This window comes from Pseudorasbora parva, chromosome 2, assembly GCF_024679245.1.
Source record: "Pseudorasbora parva isolate DD20220531a chromosome 2, ASM2467924v1, whole genome shotgun sequence".
NCBI lineage: Eukaryota > Metazoa > Chordata > Actinopteri > Cypriniformes > Gobionidae > Pseudorasbora > Pseudorasbora parva.
In genome coordinates, this window is record NC_090173.1 from 36,043,814 (window position 1) to 36,064,147 (window position 20,334).

Below are 20,334 nucleotides of genomic sequence, written 5' to 3' on the forward strand. Positions count from 1 at the left end.
TAATTGAATAAACGGTTTGGAGCAAATTCTTAATTGTTGTTGTTGTTTTTACTCAAAATAAAACCAATAGATGAAAGAATGTATGACCATGACTTGTGAGGTATCAACTGTAAAACAAAAATCTTTATTTTAAATAAAGAACAACCTGAAGCACTCGTTTCAGCATAATTCTTAAACTCAAGCAGGTTTCATATTGTTCCTATCATATTCTTGATATAAATATCTTTTTTGACATTAATTTATATCAGTAATCCACATCTAATGTAATTGATGCTGCATTGAGCGTTACGCATTTGCAGTTATGCAACTGCGCAGGCCAGTTAAGTAATTGATATGAAATATTGACCAAAAACATTGTTTTAGCAAAATAATGCAGTAATTTTTTACAAACAGATCCCTTTCTTTTAAAACAGATGCATACTAGAACAACAACAAAACAACTTTCAAGACTTACATTTGATTTGAAACAAACTAGACAAACATTGTAGCCATTTCACTTTGGTCTAAAATAATCTTCCTTCTGGAATGCAGTCACCTTCAGCAAAGCCATGTCAGATTACTAATTTTATGTACACATTATAAAAGGTTTCGTCAAAAACACCTGGGCACCATGAAGTACAAATAGAACCAGAGTAAACTAATGTATACAGCAGAGCAGATGCACTGCGAGAAAACTAACCTATCGTAATAGGTGGAACTGGACACAATATTGTGTGCAGTAAAGTGTCATTAAAATTCCAATAAGAGAAAAAAAGAAACCTGTTCACACCAATTTACACCAAAAGTTCAAACCCTGCTTAGAGTCCATGTTTCCATGGGTAAGGCAAGTGTAAACATTTCTGCAAGGCATCCCAGCCCACTGTGTTTTAGTACCCTGCACCTGTATGTATCCGTGTTGCAAGGTTTGAATTAAGGCTCTGAAAAACTTGAAAAATAAAAAAATATTGCAGTATAGACATATAGACACCGCCTACAACACTGATTGTTGTTCTTCAATCAGAGATTCCAAAGAAAACGTCTTCAAGTGTGGTGAAACATTAACATGGATGCTTTCACTTCAACTAACATGAAAGACCAACAAAACTTTGGTCCAGAAGAATTCCCACAGAAAAAAAAAACTAAATAAAAAAAACTAAAACTTTGTAGGGGTGGCACAAACAGAACTGTTGGAAAAAATATTAAAAAAAAAAACTATACACCAGCAAAACTAAAATGTTCAAGTTTTCAGAATGAGTTTATCATCCCCTGTGAAAAATATGCAATAAAAGCAAGTTTGTAGGAGCCATTTCCACCAATCAATATCCAAAATATATTAAAAAAAAATCTTTTCATAGTCCTTTTAAAAACAGGCATCTAAAACAAGTGCTAAAAACTTGCTAGAGCTACAGGGTTGTGTGTGTAGAGAAAAATCAGTGATTACCTGCTTGAAGCTCTTCATAAAGTCTAATGGCATCTTGAATCTAGAGTTGCTTTGAACTCTGATGACATCAGGTCAAATCACCACACACCCTGTTCCTAACTAGACATCATCTTTAAACCTGTGAGTGCAGAAAGTGGTGGTTTTCACATCCGTCCACTGACACAATTCAATCCAGAGTGAGAGGAGGTGGTTTCAGTGATTCAGGGTCTCGACTAAATTAGATACACTGACTTCGCCATCGCCGCTGGATCCGCCATCAGCACTCGTCTTGCGTTTTGGACTGCTTCTGGCTGACTTTTTGCTGATTCAGATCTCTCAGGTGAGCCATGGCCTTGTCTATAGTCACTGTATTCACTAAGCCGAAGTCGTGCATGCTGACCAGATGAAGCAGAGTGTTCCGGCACAGATTCTTCTCGACGATAGTAGCACCGTGCTGCTCCACAAACACCACGCAGGCCTGATTCATTTGGTTGTCTGCTATGAATCTGCACGGAAGGAAAAAGATTACTAGCAGACATGTAATCGACCTCTGAGAGAGGAGCTCACATAATGTGCAAGGTGATACAGGGAATGTATCCGGACCACTGTGATACAGAGGACAAGGATTGTGTTTAATGGAAGAGGTTTGAGAAAATACAACAAACTATTAAAGGGTTACTTGAGTGATTTAGCACTAAACTTTGTTTTTAAACTGGGTCATAAATGTGAAATTATTTTTGAATTTGGTTCTAGACTGAGAAAAGACAGAAAATGTATTTGTGTCTCATGAGGATGAAAGACAACTCCCAGAATGCACTTGATTCGCTGCGCTACGAGGCCACTCCCAAAGCCACCGCTGGATCAACACGTTCATTTTCATAAAATCAGTTCAGTTAGAGAACAGACGCTACAATTAAATTGAAATATCAATTTAATCATTCAAATGGCGATCATTCAAATATACTCCCGGGCTCCTACTGATACAAAGCCATATGATAAATCACTGAAATAACTCTTTAAAAGAATGGACAGTGGTGAATGAGAAGAGAAAATACATACCCATGTTTCATTACATGCAGGTTCCACAGTTTCATGACCTCTTTCTCTCCCTCATTGACATCTGTGAACTCCTCGATTTGCTGAGGGGTGATGAGATGAACAAAATCATTTTAATGGGAAATGACAAAAACAAAACAAACAGGTGCTAGAAATCTAGTCACTCAATGCAATGTTCCAGGTCAATTTGACCCTTTTTAGACAAACAGATTTAGTGCAAATTTACATCAGATCCCGTGCAACATCCTCAGATGTGATTTGAATATATGATGAATGTAATATAATTCCACTGACACAATGTCTCTCTCTCTCACACACACACACCATCTGTCTTGAGTCGATCTGATCAAGTATCCCCTACGCTGGATCTTCAATGTTAACAGAACCAAAAGGTTAATGATCTCAAGACAGCTTCCTCACCATAGCAGTCTTCTCCCTGAGCCACTCTGGGTCCCTCTCATCCTCACTGTCCACATCCATTTCCTGTGGTCTAAGTGGCATGCAGCTGTCGCTGTGGAAGTACAGACGGTTGTGGCCGCTGATGTACGTCCGTGGCTGCTCCTGTTCTCCATCCTCTGGCTCCAGGAACTCGGAGAGGCTGGGCTTTGAATGCTTGGGCCTGTGGAAACCGCAACAGTTTTAACATCAGATTCAAAGAAATGGATGCAGGGTCAGTAAATGGCCTATGCATAATTACAGTACATACTATAGAATTGTAAAATCTGACACTAAGGAGAATAAGAGTCCGGGGTACACGGTGTAGGCTGTTAGTGGCTACCAAGAAACATTGTAGTATTGCAAAATGAAGTTTAGATTGAGTAAGATCATTTTTAAAAAACATATTAATAGCTCTATTCAGTAAGGATGGATTAAACCAATCAAACGTAACAGCAAAAATACTGATAATGTTACAATGATTTCCATTTTTAAAAAATGCAGTTCTCTTTAAAAAAAAATATATAAAATTATATAAAAGATTCTTGAAAAAAACTATGACCACTTCTACAGAAATAAGCAGCACTGTTTTAACATTTATAATAATAAATGTTTCTTGCGCAGAAAATAATAACTTTAGAATGATTGTGAAGACTGGAGTAATAATAATGATGAAGTAAATTTGTCATCAAATAAACATAGCCCTGGTGAGCATAAGAGACTTAAGTAAAAAACTTTCAGAAAATGAGCTGAATGGTAGTCAGTGTAGAATTTAAATTTAATTCACCAGATTACAACGGAGTATAATGTGGCTCAACCAGTCCAATTCATAACACATCACTGTTTAAGTCTCAATTTTAACTCAATCATTTTAGAATATTATAAAGCAGCTGTTTCAGCACTAATGCCAGACCCATAATTAAATTCTCATCCTTTAAACAATCTGTTTTGGTTTGTTTCCAAATAATAGAACTGACTGGTTAATGAGGAAATGAATGTCCAAGTAATTTATTTCTTATTAAAATTTAACTGTATTGTGATATTTACACACCATTATCACAATAGAAATTAATAAATGAAACATTTTGCTAAGACCACACAGCAGCTGAATCATTTTTTAATTCGGATACACATACTTTCTTCTTCAAACCACACAGACCTGCACACAAGTAAGTGTGTAACCGGAGTCCTCTTCACTGGGCCGTTACGGCTGAAGGCAAAGCCAGGCTGGCAGTGGATGTCCTGAGGGTTGCCCACGTAAGAGCCATCATAGTATTCATTAATTGACACATCTATCCTGGCTCCTTTAGGATGAGGCTGGGTGAGAAACAACAAAAAAACATTTCTACCAAATATGGACTATATGCAAAGTTTATACATGTGATTTAACCCAGTCCCACTACAAGTCAGCCATTTATAGATTGAGTCCCACAACTGTTTCTGGTGCCTTCTGGGGATGTCTCTCACCACATAATTGAAGATGAAGCGGCTGTGCGAGAGCTTGAGGTGCTTGAGGAGGCTGTAGAGTTTACGACAGTTTAACGTACACCATGGACAGTGCAGGTCATCTCTGGCCTCCGTCTGCTGCCGTGTGTTATTGCTGTAGAGGAACTAGAAAACAAGAGGATGGATAAAACACCCCGTGACCGCAAAGTGGCCAATTGACAGAGCAAAATTTCACAGCAGGACTTATGAACTCCGACACTCTCCTGCTGATATCATACAGCACAGAAAACTACGGTAGAAATACACAGTCAATCAGGGATACACCCTGCACTTTTAAAGTCAATATAAAGCCTGGGATCATAGATAAGTCTGCTGTATTGTGTGTATAGTCAGCTTTGATGTCATCAGGTAAATTTACAGATGCATGTTACTCACCTGATAATAAACACGTAGTTTCTGACAAGGTTCAACTTGAGTTTGTTCTCTTCTTACTGGTAGATCAGTGCCAACTGAATCATTAACAGCTGCAACCAATCAAAAATGACCAACACCTTAAGTATTACACACAAATCAATATGCTTTAAAGGTCAAAAAATTATTGGACTTTACTTGTAAACACTGACCAGTGCTTGTGACCTTACCTACTGCTTGTGGTGGCTTTACATTACTAGGCTTGCTGCTGTCTACTGTGCTTGATTCAGAATTGCGTGTGGCAAGCGGTTTGGCCACTGGTGCTGTTCCTCTGTCAGCAGTGTCATTGGTCCATCGCAAAGTGAACTTCAGTGTGGGTCCCTGAGAAAAGGTCTCAAATGGTGGAAGCCACTGAAACAGAGTAAAAATCCAAAATAAAAGACCAAAAACTACTTAATAGGCTTGCTGTGATAATTTGTGCTACCGGTGTTACATTGCGTTCAGCCTCACACCGATTACATCATTTGCCCACCACGGCAAGTGGTGGCTCCAAATGTCGTTTTGATTTTTAATAGTAATACAAATCATATCGTTAAGTTAGAAAACAGACACTACAATTAAAAACTGAGCGTGTCTGGTAAATTCGGTGTGAGCGAAGCAATATAGTTGCAACACAATTCAACACAAGATTTCACCTTCTGACTGGTAATCGTCGACGACTTAGGCACTTTTCAATTTAGCTTTGAAACGATTTAAGCACGTTTTCCATTGCTGCTTTATTGTTTTATAACAAATACCAAGGAACCAACCATTCAAGCAATTGCTGCCTCAGAATTTCCACTAATACAAAAAAAAAAAAAAAAAAAAAAGACATTTATAATGGTGCATGTCCACTGGTGCAAAGCAATTGATTGAGCATTTTCAATTCTTTCCAATGGAAGTTGAGCTTCAGGCTCTCAGATTCCATAGGAATTAATTGAACACCTGCTGCTCTGCACCGGAAGCAATTTAAAAGAGGGTTTGAAGAGGGAAAAACTCCTACATCTCCTCCCTGTCACATCTATTCTGCTTAATGATGTAAAAAATCTCAATTAGCTACATGCAGACTAATAAAACACACCGCCTGCAACTGACCTTGCCATCTAGTAAGGTTTCCCACGTTGCCCTTTTCTTGCCTACAGGACTCTCCTCCATCTCCTGCATGGACACTTCATACTTGCCATCCAAAAGCTGGAGGCGTCTGTTGAAGAAATGCAAAAACTAAGTCTTAAACCAGGCAAGGAAACACCAAGTAAAATAAACATGTTTAAAAGACAAGAAATTTAAAGAGGTGTAAAAAAAAACGAATAAAAAAAGCAAACCTATTTTTATCAAAAACTGTCATTTGTGCTACAAACGTAGTTTCTTCATCATCCTGATGAGAGCAGTATCTCTTCTTCCTGTTAGACAGCTCTTCAATAACATCTGAGAAGATAAGAATGTTTTTGTGAACAGGCCTCATCAATGTGTTTTGAGGTATAATATTATTGAAGTCTCAAAAGCTGAAACTCATACTGGAATCTCTGGTGGTCATGCTGTTGAGCTCTCGGCCCCCTGGACGTGACACTCTGAACAGAAGGGAGTAGGACTTCACCATGTGGCTGTTACTGGGTTCAAACTCGAGGCTGGGCACTACCAATGTGGGAAAAGTTCCCAGCTTGGTCTGACTGATGTCTGGGTTCAGAGGCACCTGCTTTTTACCTGTAGGCACTTGCTTCACTGGGCAACTCACATCCTAAAACATAAATGAAAAAGAGATGAGTTCAAAACGTCTGTTAGCTTTAAAACCATACATACTCTAGTTTACTACTAAACACTGACTAAATTAACATTTAGAAAATCAAACAAACACTAGCTCTTCATTTATATATTAAATGCTTATTAAAGCACATACTTTAGGAAATCTGCATGGGGAAAATCTTTCACCCACACGTAAAATTTATATTAAACTGAAAATTTCCCTCAAAAAATAAATAATAATAAGAATACATTTAAAGAATGGTAAATGTGACCACACCTTTACTCTTTTCTAGGACCAAAAGTCTTGATGACTGTGCACTATGCTGATTTCTGTCAAACCAACTGCTATCAACACAGAACACATACCTCTGCTTGTAAAGTGATTTCATTGGGTCTTTATGTGCCAGCTGGCAAGGACAAACCCAGATTAAAAATTAACCAACAGACATGGGCACATAATCAAGACAAGGACAAGTTAGTTTTTTTCATCAAGGAAGCTTGTTTTGTGCAAGTGTGCAAGGTCAATGCAAGAGTTTGTTTTTATTTCTCTATTGTCAAATTTAGACTGCAATAGTGTTGAACGATATACCGGTACTAGAAAAGTATTGTGATACCCTGCTATTACAAACGGTACGGTATAAAATTTTATTAGTACCGGTACTTTAGGGAGGACAGCGCTAACATGAGCTGTATTTCTTAATTTGCTTCTGTGTGACAGCAGGTGTCAGGGCGTGTGGGTGAGCTTCACTAAACATTGGAAGTAGGGGAGTTAAATATATACACGCAGCGCATGACAAATAAAGCAACAGAAATATGCGCGCATGAGAAAAAGCGCAGTGCGGGACGTGCTCGAGCCAGACTCTGACCTGAAGCACGCGCACACACCTTTCAGACAACAATGGATCGTCATTCAGTTCTTTCGGATTATTGTTTGTTTCAATGGTCAAAAATATGTAAAAATGCACAATCTGGCGAGTATTTAGGTAAATACAGTCGGATATGTCTTTAGTGAACGTATACAGCTGAAGAAACTGAATCCAGTATACAGCTGAAGAAACTAAAATCAACTGAATTCAGGCAAGTTCAAAATTGGTATCATTTTACAGGACACTCTTTGAAGTTACACAAAACACTGCTAAAAGTCATAAACATGTAAGTATATGTTGTCTAAGCTGTAATAACCCCCCAAAAAAGTAGACGCTTTTTGATTTTTCCCCCCATGAATTCATTTTTGAAAGTGTGAAACTCAGGCCCTGTGTGCACCAGGTTCCTGCAGACAGTTAGGGCTGTTTCCACTAAAATTTAGAAAATAGTGGGAAAAAGAAGTTTGTCTGTGTCATGTTATATGCCAGATTTACTCAAATGGGTCAGAAGGGATGATCCCCCTCCCCTTACCCTGCTACCCCCCTCCTCCACCACCACCATATACAGTGATATAAATGCAATATCCCAGTGTCATTAAATTAATTATATATGCTGGAAACAGCCCAAGCTGTCTGCAGGGTGCTAGAGCACACAGGGCCTGAGTTACACACTTTCAAAAATGAATTAATATAAAATAAAATAAAACTTTTTTTTTTGGGGGGGGGGGGGGGGGGGGGTTATTACAGCTTAGACAACATATACTTGCATGTTTATCACTTTTAGCAGTGTTTTTTGTGACTCATAACTTAAAGGGTTTCCTGTAAAATAACACCAACATTTTGAACCTAGTGTATGTGTGTATGGGAGGCTTTTCAATATGAGTAGGCCAAATCCAGACGGAAATGGCAACAGAGTAATTTAATGTAATACATTACTTTGTCCAAAAGAAATGCCAAAGTGATGCATATCTCCAGAAAGTAGAGACTCTAAGCTTCCAAATATGACATAGCTCATGCACAGACATTTAAATTTGAAAGTACATACATGACGATGTCATTCCGGACCCTGTACAGGGTCCATGGAGTTTAAGTGGTTAAGTGTGGTGATGTAAGGCCGGGGAGACACAGCAAGCGTGCCGTGAGCGTCTCGGCTGCGTGGCGTGTCCGTTTTTATTTCGGCTCCCATGTTAACCGGTTAGCGCTTGCATACTGTCTGCGTCAGCCGCGCGGAAAACGCGTGCATGCTTCAAATAGAAGAGACGCCTATTTTTCACGAGACACGCAAGCGTGTTGGAAGCGTTTCTAGGCAAAACAGCATAGGAAAAGATGTTTATATGCCATTTTGACACGAATACATATTAATAAATGACATTTTCATGTTTGAAAGTCTTAAGGTTAACATAAATGCAGATATAGGCCTACTTGTAATAATAAAAAACAACATAATTATCGATTTTGAAATATTAAACCTGTCAATACAGAACAAAATATTCTGTAGCCTATTTTGCCATCAATACCATAGATATATATGGCCAATAGGCTACTGCCGACGTTGTCTGCTGTATCAATAGGCAATATATTTATAGTTAACATGAAGTATAGGGCTTCCCAGCAGCAGCAGCGCCGCGTCAGACACGCTTCTGGTGTGCGAAGACAGAGAAAACGCCAGGCAGCCGCCCCGCGGCTGACACGCAACAGAAACGCCACGCTTGCAGTGTGTCTCCGGCCTAATAGCTGTCCGAATCCACTTCTGAGTTTTAAAGAATATATCACTTCAAAATTCACTGTACAGTTTAGGGATGGGACGAAATATCGTTTGACAAAATATCGTGAAACAAAACGTGACGAAACGCATCGAGGTCGAAAAAAATGGATCCCGAAATAAAGATAGATGGCACTGCTGCATGATTTGCGAAGTATATAAATAATTTAGTGTATTATATGTGTGTGTGCGTGTGTATAAATATATATGGGGCAGACATAAAGTCAATGGTGGCAGGCTGGCAGCACCATCTGCTGATCAAGCAGGGTAAAAAAAAATTACATCCGGGGAACGGTGCGGCGGCACGTCGTCACAGCGCATGTTGCAACAACTGCCTTTCCCCAAACAGCCGACCATGGAGTCAAATGAGGTCGACATTGAGGACGCTCCGCCTGGATACAAGTCATATGTCTGGCAGTATTTTGGCTCTCTCATTAAAAAAGACAAAGAAGGCAATAGAGTAACTTAACTGACAAGACTAAGACTGTGTTCTGGCAGTTCAATAGGGAATGCGGTTCTCTTAAAGGGCCCGAACTATATTCCTACTCATGGAATATGGACCTCCTCCAGGTGTGGTGCTGGTTCGCTCACTGGTACACATTACCAATTTTTCATATGAACTTTGCCCTGTTCTGAATTAAACTGCCAACATGGTAGAGAACAGAAAATTCATCCATATGTTAAATGTGCTGGAGCCCGAGTTTAAGATGCCATGTCGAGGACATTTTTCAGAGAAGGTAATCCCAGAAATTTACAATGAAACCAAACGAAGTGTGAAAGTTGTTGCTGAAACAAAAATAAATAAGTTGTTGTTATACAGTAATCTTTTCTTATTTTCTTTGCTTTTTTGATATCGTATCGTGACATATCGTATCGTAACCCTGGCATATCGAGGTGCATTGTATCGTGAGTTTAAGTGTATCGTCCCATCCCTAGTACAGTTGCGCTTTGCTGTTATTTGGATGTATTTCTTTAATATGCTGGCAAGTATTTACAAGAGCAATATATTTCATCTCCACTAAAACAAATTAAAATAAAAGCACGTAAACATTTGCATGAACAAAAACATGTCATGACCAAACATTAGCGATTGGTTATGGCAGATCTAATAGTTTTAAACTTCAACAGAGTACCTACCTTCGCGGAAGTAAATGCTTGTCAATGGAGAGTGGCCAGACTCTCTGTACAAATTAAACGTATGAGAGTCTGGTAAGACCAGGCTACTTTCAAAATGCCATTTAGGTGTCTTTACACAGGCTATTTAATGCTGCTCAGAGGTGGCATAAATGCATTTACACAGCAATTGTAACTATATACTTTGATACTAGGGCTTAAGAGGGTCAGAACAGGCATAATTTAGTTTGGCTTTTATGCTGCATTGCATCTTTACATTGAATTTTGTGCAGGCACAGATCAGCCTTAACTTCACTGTATAAAGATGCTTTATGACACAAGGTTTTACCTTTCTCTTCTTGTGGCAGACCTTGACGAGTAGCACTTCTACAGACACTGAGTTTTCTTCATTTTCTGACTTCTGCAATGGCTTCTCTGATACATTGAACAACAAATAAGAATTACTGAATGATCAAGGGATATTATTTGAGCTGGCTGGTAAGAGCGTACAAAATTTCTTGATACGAAATGCTGGCTTACCAGTTTTATGGAAAAATCCAGTAAAAGTGAGCTGCAGGTTTGAAGCCAGACTACAAGACAAAAGACTGGAGTTAAAACCACTGCATGCGTTTCAGCCTATTCAGTCACGTAAACGAGAGTAACATAAATCTGGAATAAAAGAACATCTTACTTGTGAGATTCCTGATCCACTTTTGACTTCTCTACGTTCAATAGCAGATCATTCACGCTAAAGCCCTTTCTGAAACAACATACACCAACAAACATTATATTATTAGTGGAGATGTGGAGCCCTCATTTAACTTCACCAACTACAACTGAAGAAGATCAATCAGTTGCAGTGAATTTATCAACAAACTGTCTCACTGAGAGGCCTGCACAAGGAAATGAAGGTGTGGCTTTCTGACAAACAAAGAGATTAAGTGAAGTTTGAAGTATGTTTAATGAGCAGCAATCATTTTACCTTTTTGAATTTGTTCTTGAATTTCTGTGGGCCATATATGTAAGAGATCTGTGCAGGAAGATTGGCTAATGGAAAGGGGAAAATAAAAGATGCAACCAGTTAAGTTATTGTTATGGCAGCCACATACAGTCAACAAAGGTCTAAATGAGAACAGCATGCTATTTCTTCATGCTCTACTTACTGCTATGAGATTCCTTGTGCGCAGAAATCTGTATATTTGAGTTGGCTCTGTGAACAGAGAATAACATATATAGATGTTGCAAAATTAGATTGTCATTTGTATAAGCTTTATAAAATAAAATAAAACCCTACTAAGTGCATGTCAAGCCAGCATCTATGAAAATAACCCCATTCTTTTACAGTGGCACTCTCATACGTTAATCAAGGTGGCAGTTTTGCAAGACTTCTCTTAGCTCGTGTAGAGAAACTACAACGCGGTTTTCAAAGGGTTTTGTGTTGTTCAAGACTGCTGATGTCCCTTGCTCTTCTATGACAAAAAGTATAAGACCTCAATGCCATTTTGAAATAAAACACATAAAAGCACCATAAAACACGTGTCATCTCTTAATGCACGTGTCTAATTTTCATATAGGACGTGGCCTAGACAACTAGTCAGCGTTTAAAATCACTCTGTTAGAACAAAAATGAGCAGATAACCCACGTTAAAATTTATATTTAAGACATTCCAAGAACTACTGGAGAAAACAGTATTGGTTAGTATCGTTGTTTAGCCCCAAGATAGAATTGTTAAACATAAAACATTTGTATACTATTAAGTGTGCTAGAAAAACAGCAGTTTATTCTGTTTGCCCCAAAAAAGTTAGATTTACGAGCAAACCGGAGCAACTTACTCTCGAACGCCTGCAGGAAGAGTTCGTGGTCGGCTTGGATGTGCTCCATCTTGGGTCGCTTGACTGAAGGCATCACAACACCGGACGATACGTGCGCTCCTCCATTAGCAGATTTACTCGTGCTGTTGGCGTAAAAACCATTTCCACCAGATCCGTGCTTTTGTGGAGCCATCCTAGAATTACGTTCGCGGTCGAATGAGGTGTCTGAAACAGAAGCCCAGTGAATTCAGCCGAGTCCTGAGCCCAAACAAAGGGAGAGCAGCCGAGACCGGTTCGCCCCCTCAACAAAGTAACAGTTAACATCAACGAGCCGGCAGTTCAGTTTGTTTTACAGACCGGATGGAATTCGCGACAACACAAATGTACACGTAGAAAACAGCGCGACGACGACGAGACATCTGTGTGTAAAAACGAGCGCTTCGCGAACTCTTACCGGATCATAATTTGGGTTCTGCGCGATAGTGACCGCCGACTACAACACAGACGCGGCAGAAAGTGTACTTAAAGATTAGCAGTCCACTTTTGTGTTGCGAAGAGAATATCGCTGCTGTTTACTTATTAAGAATATACAAGTACACCCAGAAGCTTTGTGCCCTATGGGAAACAGCCTTAAGTCGAAAGTGCCGTGAATATTACCCGCCCTCCTTGTTGAATGCATTCGACTCAGCTGATAAAACCTCGAGTTTGGACATTGCAGTCAAGTTTGGTAGAGAGTGCTGTCTGTGTGCTCGCGCTGCCCTCCGTTTCGCTTATTGTATTTTCGCGGGAAATTCGTTTTTCAAAATAGATATCGTGGCGAGAAAAAAAAGGCCAGGGTGTAAATTCTGGCCCTAGCGTTGGTTGTATTAAATATTTATCTCATTCTGTAGACAAAGTATTTGAGTTACTTTTGAAAATGTTACGACGTTTTGTGTGTGTGGTCACTATTTAAAATTAAACGAACACAACAATAGTAATTTTTTTTTTTGTTTGTTTAGGGCCTCTCGTCATAAGTGGAACAATCGCTTGTCATTGCTTTAGGAAAAGGTTTTGCGACTCCCTGCTTCTCCAGTTCATCATTTTCTTTTTTAAATCTGATCAAACTTTAAATTTAGTTGTGTGTAGGCTGTCTACTTTTTAGCATAGCAAATGTCAACAAACACAATAAATAAACAATAATGAGCTGTGGAAAAAAATCTTATTTGGATATTTTACATAATATAATGGCATTCACAAATGTTGTGGATGGATATTTCACTATATTCCGTATAATTTGATTTGACAATAGTAGAACTGGTATGAAAGCCAAGAAGAACTTTAACTTTTGATGTAAAATATTTAACGTGTAAGAAATCAAGGGTTTATCTAAATTATATTTATACATGTTCCACATTTTGGAGGAATACATATTTATAGCTACGTTGATAAAGGTTGTTTCAAGTTGATGAAAAGGAAAAAATAAATGATATAGCCTATGTTTTAGGCCGTATTGTGTATTTGTGGAAGCTCCAATGATAATTAATAATAATAATAATAATAATAATAATAATAATAATTAGTCCATCGTCGTCTTATCTGACTATTAGGATCAACTTTATAAAGCATATAATACAAAAATCTTCATATACCCGTAAAATCGTCTTGCTGGTTCCAAATGTAAAATTAAATTACAAATGGCACATGCTAACGTTTATTGTGTTCTGTAGGCGATACATTTGTTCTTGATTTGAATAGCTGCACATCCGGGAAACCTAATTTAACGTATACCGGATGTGTCAGCGGCAGCCAATGGAATAAAATAACCTGGGTCGTTAGATCGCTTCTATAATATGTACAAAACAAAGATGTGTGAACTCACATGGGAGAAACAATTAACAAAAAACTAAAAACGAGTGTTTAATCGTCATCTTCGTTCGGTCGAACCTAGACCAAATTACGTTATTTACGCCCTAACGGCAATCAGGCGCGGTGGCCAAGTGGTAAGGCGTCGGTCTCGTAAACCGAAGATCGCGGGTTCGAACCCCGTCCGTGCCTCGAACATGGGGACTTATATGCTTTTGCGTAAGACCGGTATGACGAAGGTTAACCACATAAAAATAGTCTTGTTTTCCGATAGTATTATTAAACCACACAAGGTATACTTTTAGCAGGACAAAATAGAAGGCTTGTTAGTATCTAACACACATTGAGACGAATTCTGGCGAAACCTTAGAATAACCTGATTGTCGACTTGAGTTCATGGTTATGAAAGACCTGAAAAGTCTAAATATGCTATTTTGTCATTTAGAAACCTGGGGCTGAATACAATGAATGTGCAAAAACTCCACTATATAAAAGTGCAAACATTTAGAAGAGGCAGGGAATGCTAAGATTCACAAATGTGTGATTTTACTGTTGTGTTAGGCTAGAGCCAAAATAATGAATTGGGGAAGTTTAACAGAAGAATACACGAATATATTAAGAATGTAACAATATAAATTGGTGCCCGAGTGGCCTCGCTGATGTTGATTTGTGCTTGTATCCACAAGATGACGCTAGCGCTCCGAATTAAAACAGACAATAGTGCGCAGCTAATATAAGCCATATAGAGAATATTCTACACATCAAAATATAAAACTGTAAAGGTTCACAAATCATATAAATTAACTGCTGTTTCTCTGTGGGACTGTACATACTTTGCCATTTAAAATAAATGAATAGGGTGTCTCGCGTCACCACGCACTCATTTCGCATTTAGCATATCAAGATTACCAATTAATAAACTTTCTCGCTGTCGTGCTCTAAACCAAAGGCTATAAGAGACAATAGGTGAGTGTGACATTCATACATGCATGTGCTAACGTTACCTAGAATTCCATTTTGGGGAGGGCCTGAGAACGGCACGAGACGAGTCCGCTCGTGAGATCTCCGCTCTCTGCTGCTGCTGTGCTGCTGTCGCACATGGCACGCGGCTGTGCAGAATACAGGTAAATCCTTTAAGAAGGCGGCGGTGACATTCATGACTACGCTACCGAGAAGTGAACTTACAAGGATACTGATACGATTTTAGCGCATCCAAGAGAAAAACGCGCATATCTTCGCAGAAGAAACTTATATGCTGGCTTTAGTGAAGAATGCATCTTTATTCCATTTCTTTGACAGCAATCGGAACCAGAACTGGACCGTACGATTGACAAACTTTTCTACAACTGTTTGAGTGTGGACATAAATCCAATACAGTCTCGGTTGATAGAACGCTCAAACAGTGGAAGTCCAGCCGAGGTAAATTCATCTGCTGTAGTTAATTGTTGCTAAGAAAATACATTAGATGGATTTTGTGATATGTTTCGGTTCATGCCAAAATGAATTATATTAGTGAATGAAACAGGCCAGGTAAAGCACATTTACTTTTGTGAAATTGTGTAGTTTAAAGACTATTAATCATAAATGTATGTATTAAAAACAATAATGAATGTTTAATACTAAACTGTGTATATATAGGGGTTAAAGACGTGAATGTGTTAGAGGTTGGGTCTTTGCGGGCAAGGTGAGTAGTTAAATTTACTCTCAACTGGCCTACAAAGTCCCAGTTTCTGGCTCATGTAATCATCCTCACTCACTTTTTCTCTCCGAATAGGTAGGCCTAAATTTTAACATACATAATAATGAAAAGATATTGATTTAAAATATGTTCTGTTGCTGGGATACATTGAAGCGATGTCTTTTTTTCTTATGTAGTAATGGAATACTATTTAGAATAGAACAGTAATACATTATTTGACATAATTAAGTAAAATATTAATCTAAAATAGTTTGCTTAAAGTGTTTACGTCAAATGATTCCCCATACCCAACTGTTGGAAGTTTATTTGGACCTATTTGCCAAAAGCTTCATATTGCCATTGTGGCTCATTTTGGACATAGCACAATGTTATTGTGTGTGATTAGTTTCACTAGAGCGCTTATAGGACAGTCAATTTGGAATTAGAACCTAGTATGTAGACTTAAACTTCACAAACATTTCCGGTGGCTTGTGACTGTAATATTGAAAGGACCCTCGCTGTCTAATGGGCATGTTTGTAGTGCATGTATAAACACAGAAATACCAATCCGAATAGGAAAGAATCCCGCTCCGAAATGCACTGAACTCATTCACCTCACTCCGCTACCCACTTAAATCCCAAAGCAAACCCCCTTTTTTTTATAAGGGCAATTTATAAACCCCTGGCATGCACGCTTGAGGGGAGGAGGGAGGCTAAAATTCCCCTCTCTCTCTTCTTAATTTAAACTTTTCACTTGTTGGATGGCTGACAAACAGGGTCTTGCTCGCTTCCATCCGTCAGAAGCAAGGAAGCGATATAGCAGCCCCACGTCTGCGCTACCCCAGGGGAGGGAAAGGGTGTCCAGCTCTCACCAACACCCAGCCGCCGGATTGAAAGCCGGCTTCGTGCTGTTGAAATGTGAGTCTAGGAAGAGGACCCAAAAGGCAGCAAGAAAAATGAGGGACTTTTAGGGGCAGCTGTGTTTTATTAACCCAGTCATAATGCCCCTAAAAATCCTTATTGCTCTTGCAATTTTCAGCATCCCTGCGTGGACAGACGTGACCTACCAAGGCTTAAATGCACATGCACTCTTTAATACAACAGGAATATATAAGAAGCTTTCTTGTGAAACACTTTTCAGAGCCTCCTATTTCAAATGCAGGCTCCTAATTTATCAATTTAGCTATGTAGGTCTTTGCAACGGACTGTTAAAGAATTGTCAAAAGATGTTGTTACTTTGTTGTGCAAAACACACTATATGTGGTTTATGTCAATAAGCGGTTTAGTAAATACACCCTTTCCTTTCATTAATGCAATGCAATGTACGTTTTCTCTTTCAAACCATCATAGAGCTCTTTTCAAAGACATGACTTCATTCTGCTCTGAAGCGGACTGCTTTTTGTCAAGCCCACTAGTCAATGTAAGCCTTGTAAACACAAAATTAAGCTCCCCGGCTTGAGGTTATGAGTTCTTTTTACAGTTTGGAGACCTCTAAGACAAAGTTGTGTTGTCAAATATCAGTTTGAGCACACTCATTCCCTCAAAACTCTATAGTAAATTGTCCAGTTCCTCTGGACATGATTGTGTTACCCTGCGTTCTTAGCTTGAGCCCTCTATCTAATTATAATGTCACATGGAAATCACACTAACAAACTTAATAAACGGTCTGTATGGTCTTGTTTTGGTGAGGGGCAGGCAATAGCCTGCACAGCGGCTAAGAGAAAAAGTGACTCAGCTCCGCGAGGATGCATGTGTTCTAAGGGTGTAAGCCTGTGGAATCTCGAGCTGCTCTTTGAGATCGCCTGCTGTCCCACACGTCTCATTTGCACTTTGCTATTATCACAGCATGCTGGAAACAGTGAATTTCCCTTCGCTGAGAGCAGGAGAAGATTTGGGTCAGGACGTCCCTGTGCAAAAATAAGACAAAGAGAAAAGCGTGGCCATTAAAAACCATAGCGATATTTAAGAGACTTCACATGCTGAGTTATATGTACAATATCTTTTTTACCTTTTCAAAAGTTTGGGTTCAATTTTTTTTTTTTAAGAAACTAAACATTTTATACAAACTTTCAATTGGTGAAAAGTGACAGTGAACATTTATAATGTTACAAAACTTTCTATTCATCAAATAATTCTGAAAAAATGTATTGTGGTTTCCACAAAAATATTAAACAGCACAACTGTTTCAAACATTTTTAATATTAATAAATGTTTCTAGATCAGCAAATCATATTACAGAAGAAAAGGATCTATATAGAACCTTAAAAGGTTCTATCAGCGCTACGTATTTTAAACCCATAATAGTTTCTATATAGAACCCTTTTTAAGTGCCAAAAGCGTTCTTTCTTGTCATAATAGAACCTTTTTAGCATAAAAGGTTCTTTGGAGTTCAAGTCCAAAGAACCTTTTATGCTAAAAAGGTTTAAAAAATAAATTTAGTCAACCCGCTCTGAGTGAGATTCGAACTGGCATTACCTGCTAAGGAGGCACGTTAAAGGGTTAGTTCACTCAAAAATGAAATTTATGTCATTAATGACTCGTTTCACACCCGTAAGACCTCCGTTCATCTTCGGAACATATTTTATATTTAGTCTGAGAGCTTTTCTATTCCTTCATGAAAGTGTATGCACACTATACTGTCCATGTCCAGAAAGGGAATAAAAACATCATCAAAGTAGTCCATATGTGACATCAGTTAGTTCATTAGAATATCTTGAAGCATCGAAAATACATTTTGGTCCAAAAATAACAAAAACTACGACTTTATTCAGCATTGTCTTTTCTTGGTTTGTTTTCACTCCTCAAATAAAGATTCAAACATTTATGAATCAGCGGATTGATTTATGATTCGGATAGCCAATGTCACGTGATTTCAGCAGTTTGACACGCAATCCGAATCATGAATCAATCTGCTGAATCTTTTATTTTATTTTTTATTCATATTTTATATATATCAGCATATATATATATATATATATATATATATATATATATATATATATATATATATATATATATATATATATATATATATATATATTGGTATTACATCTGACATTTATGTCCCCCTCACTTCTGAAAAGATGGCTACACCATCTATAATAATATTATATTATTAATGTTATGGTGATAATACATTATTAAATGAAACTACGCCCTGGCAGGCAGACTGATGTATTTATGTTGTGTTATGTCGTGCCGTGTCGTGTCTCGCATTACAAGCGATGTGAGCAAAAGTAAAGACAGAAACAACTAATACAAAAACAAATGGATATGTAGAGGGAATCAAAGTTTACAAAGAGAGATATTGGTTGGTATTTGAACATTTTTGGGCCGTGACCCTGAAGTTTCTATACTGCCTTACTACATGGAGGACAATAGGAGCGTTGTCGGCGGCAGAGTTCAGTAAAAATCAACAGCTTAAACAGTTTCATGAATGAGTAAGAGAGTAAGAAGGGAGTTACAGTAATCTGGGTGTGAGGTCGTAAAAGCATGGATAACAATTTCAGCATCTTTAAAGCTATAAGTGAAGGACAAATAAAGACTTGATGAGGTGCAGGTTATACATACAGCATTTGAAGGCCTCTCTTTAACATCACAGATATCTAAGCAGAGGTCAGAGAAGAAAGAGATTTGGGTCTAAATAACAGGATTTCAGTTCTGTCTTTGTTTAATTTAAGAGAAACGGAGGCCATCCACTCACTCATTTGTTGATTTCAAACTTCTCCTTTGAGTAAAACACATTGTGATCCAGGTCTGTGACTAGTATGTGATATTGATTGATGCTGCCTTCACATGCTATCGGAATTAATGTGTGAGTTTCCTAGGTAAAAATAGCTCATGAATGCCCGCTGATGTTGTGTTTACCACTGGGAAGTTCGATTTAATTTTGATACCCAAATTCCAGAGATGGGCATGCTATAAACTTTAAATAAGGTGACAGGATTTATTAGTTTTTCCGCCAAAAAAGCTAGATCATCTTGCCTTGTCATTAAATGTAATTTGCATATACGAGTAATCATTTGAAGCGTATTGTATTGTCTATACACAGCATTTTTTTTAAATAGCCTGCATTTAAATGAAATGACAGAATCTAGATAACATCGGCAGAATCTAGATAACATAGTAAATGTTTATATGGTTGTCAGTGCATGTGACACTACTTATCATTTTGGTTTTAATAAGATTTTGTCAATAAATAGGCAAGAATAAACATGGTTTCTTCCAGGATTCCGGCTCATTCAAACAACAAAGCACTTGAATGCAACAAGCTGGTAATCACGACTTCTGAAGTGGGAATTATGAAATTTCTGATAGCAAGTGAAGGCAGCATAATGCACTCACAGGAAAGCAATTACATGCTTTACCATGTACTTGAGTTCACACACATATGAGTCACACTCTCACTTTTTACAAATATTCATGCATAATAACGACGAGTGAAAACTTGTTAAGCGATCCCAATGCTCATGAATAGTGTGAGTTTGTGTGTGATTCAGCAGCTGTGTGCTTTCGATGAGTGAGGAGGCAGTGGTCTGTGACTGGGTGGGGAAGAGAACTAGAAGCCAGTGAGAAATGAAAGGTGACACAGATGTGGTGGTGACTCAGCACAGCATACCTCCTGAGCCACACCGACTAACAATCACATTCAGGAATTTGTTTATCTGGAAACCACATAAGTAAGTAGGGTAAATTCAGGTTGATTGGGACACTTTTTCCCAGGCGTCTCAATGGCAAA

General features: G+C 38.3%; 1 protein-coding gene and 1 non-coding gene across 4 annotated transcripts; one reads left to right on the forward strand and one right to left on the reverse strand.

The window, feature by feature from the left end:
• Positions 1-101: 101 nt before the first annotated feature.
• suz12a (SUZ12 polycomb repressive complex 2 subunit a) lies at positions 102-15,284 on the reverse strand. 3 transcript variants are annotated; one of them, XM_067418359.1, is made up of 17 exons: positions 14,923-15,284; positions 12,098-12,301; positions 11,428-11,474; positions 11,247-11,311; positions 10,956-11,024; positions 10,805-10,854; positions 10,614-10,699; positions 6,302-6,521; positions 6,109-6,211; positions 5,882-5,987; positions 4,978-5,158; positions 4,772-4,860; positions 4,358-4,501; positions 4,050-4,207; positions 2,876-3,074; positions 2,459-2,538; positions 102-1,905 (listed from the first exon to the last, which is right to left on the reverse strand). In XM_067418359.1, the coding sequence occupies exons 1-17, from the start codon at positions 15,074-15,076 to the stop codon at positions 1,677-1,679; spliced, it is 2,184 nt and encodes a 727-aa protein (XP_067274460.1). In that variant the 5' UTR covers positions 15,077-15,284; the 3' UTR covers positions 102-1,676. The 3 variants fall into 3 exon arrangements, with proteins under 3 accessions (XP_067274460.1, XP_067274469.1, XP_067274480.1); XM_067418368.1 differs by lacking the exon at positions 14,923-15,284 and adding an exon at positions 12,734-12,851; XM_067418379.1 differs by lacking the exon at positions 14,923-15,284 and adding an exon at positions 12,531-12,727.
• On the forward strand, positions 14,039-14,110 carry trnat-cgu (transfer RNA threonine (anticodon CGU)). The gene has a single exon. It is a non-coding gene; the product is annotated as a tRNA-Thr (tRNA).
• Positions 15,285-20,334: the final 5,050 nt, after the last annotated feature.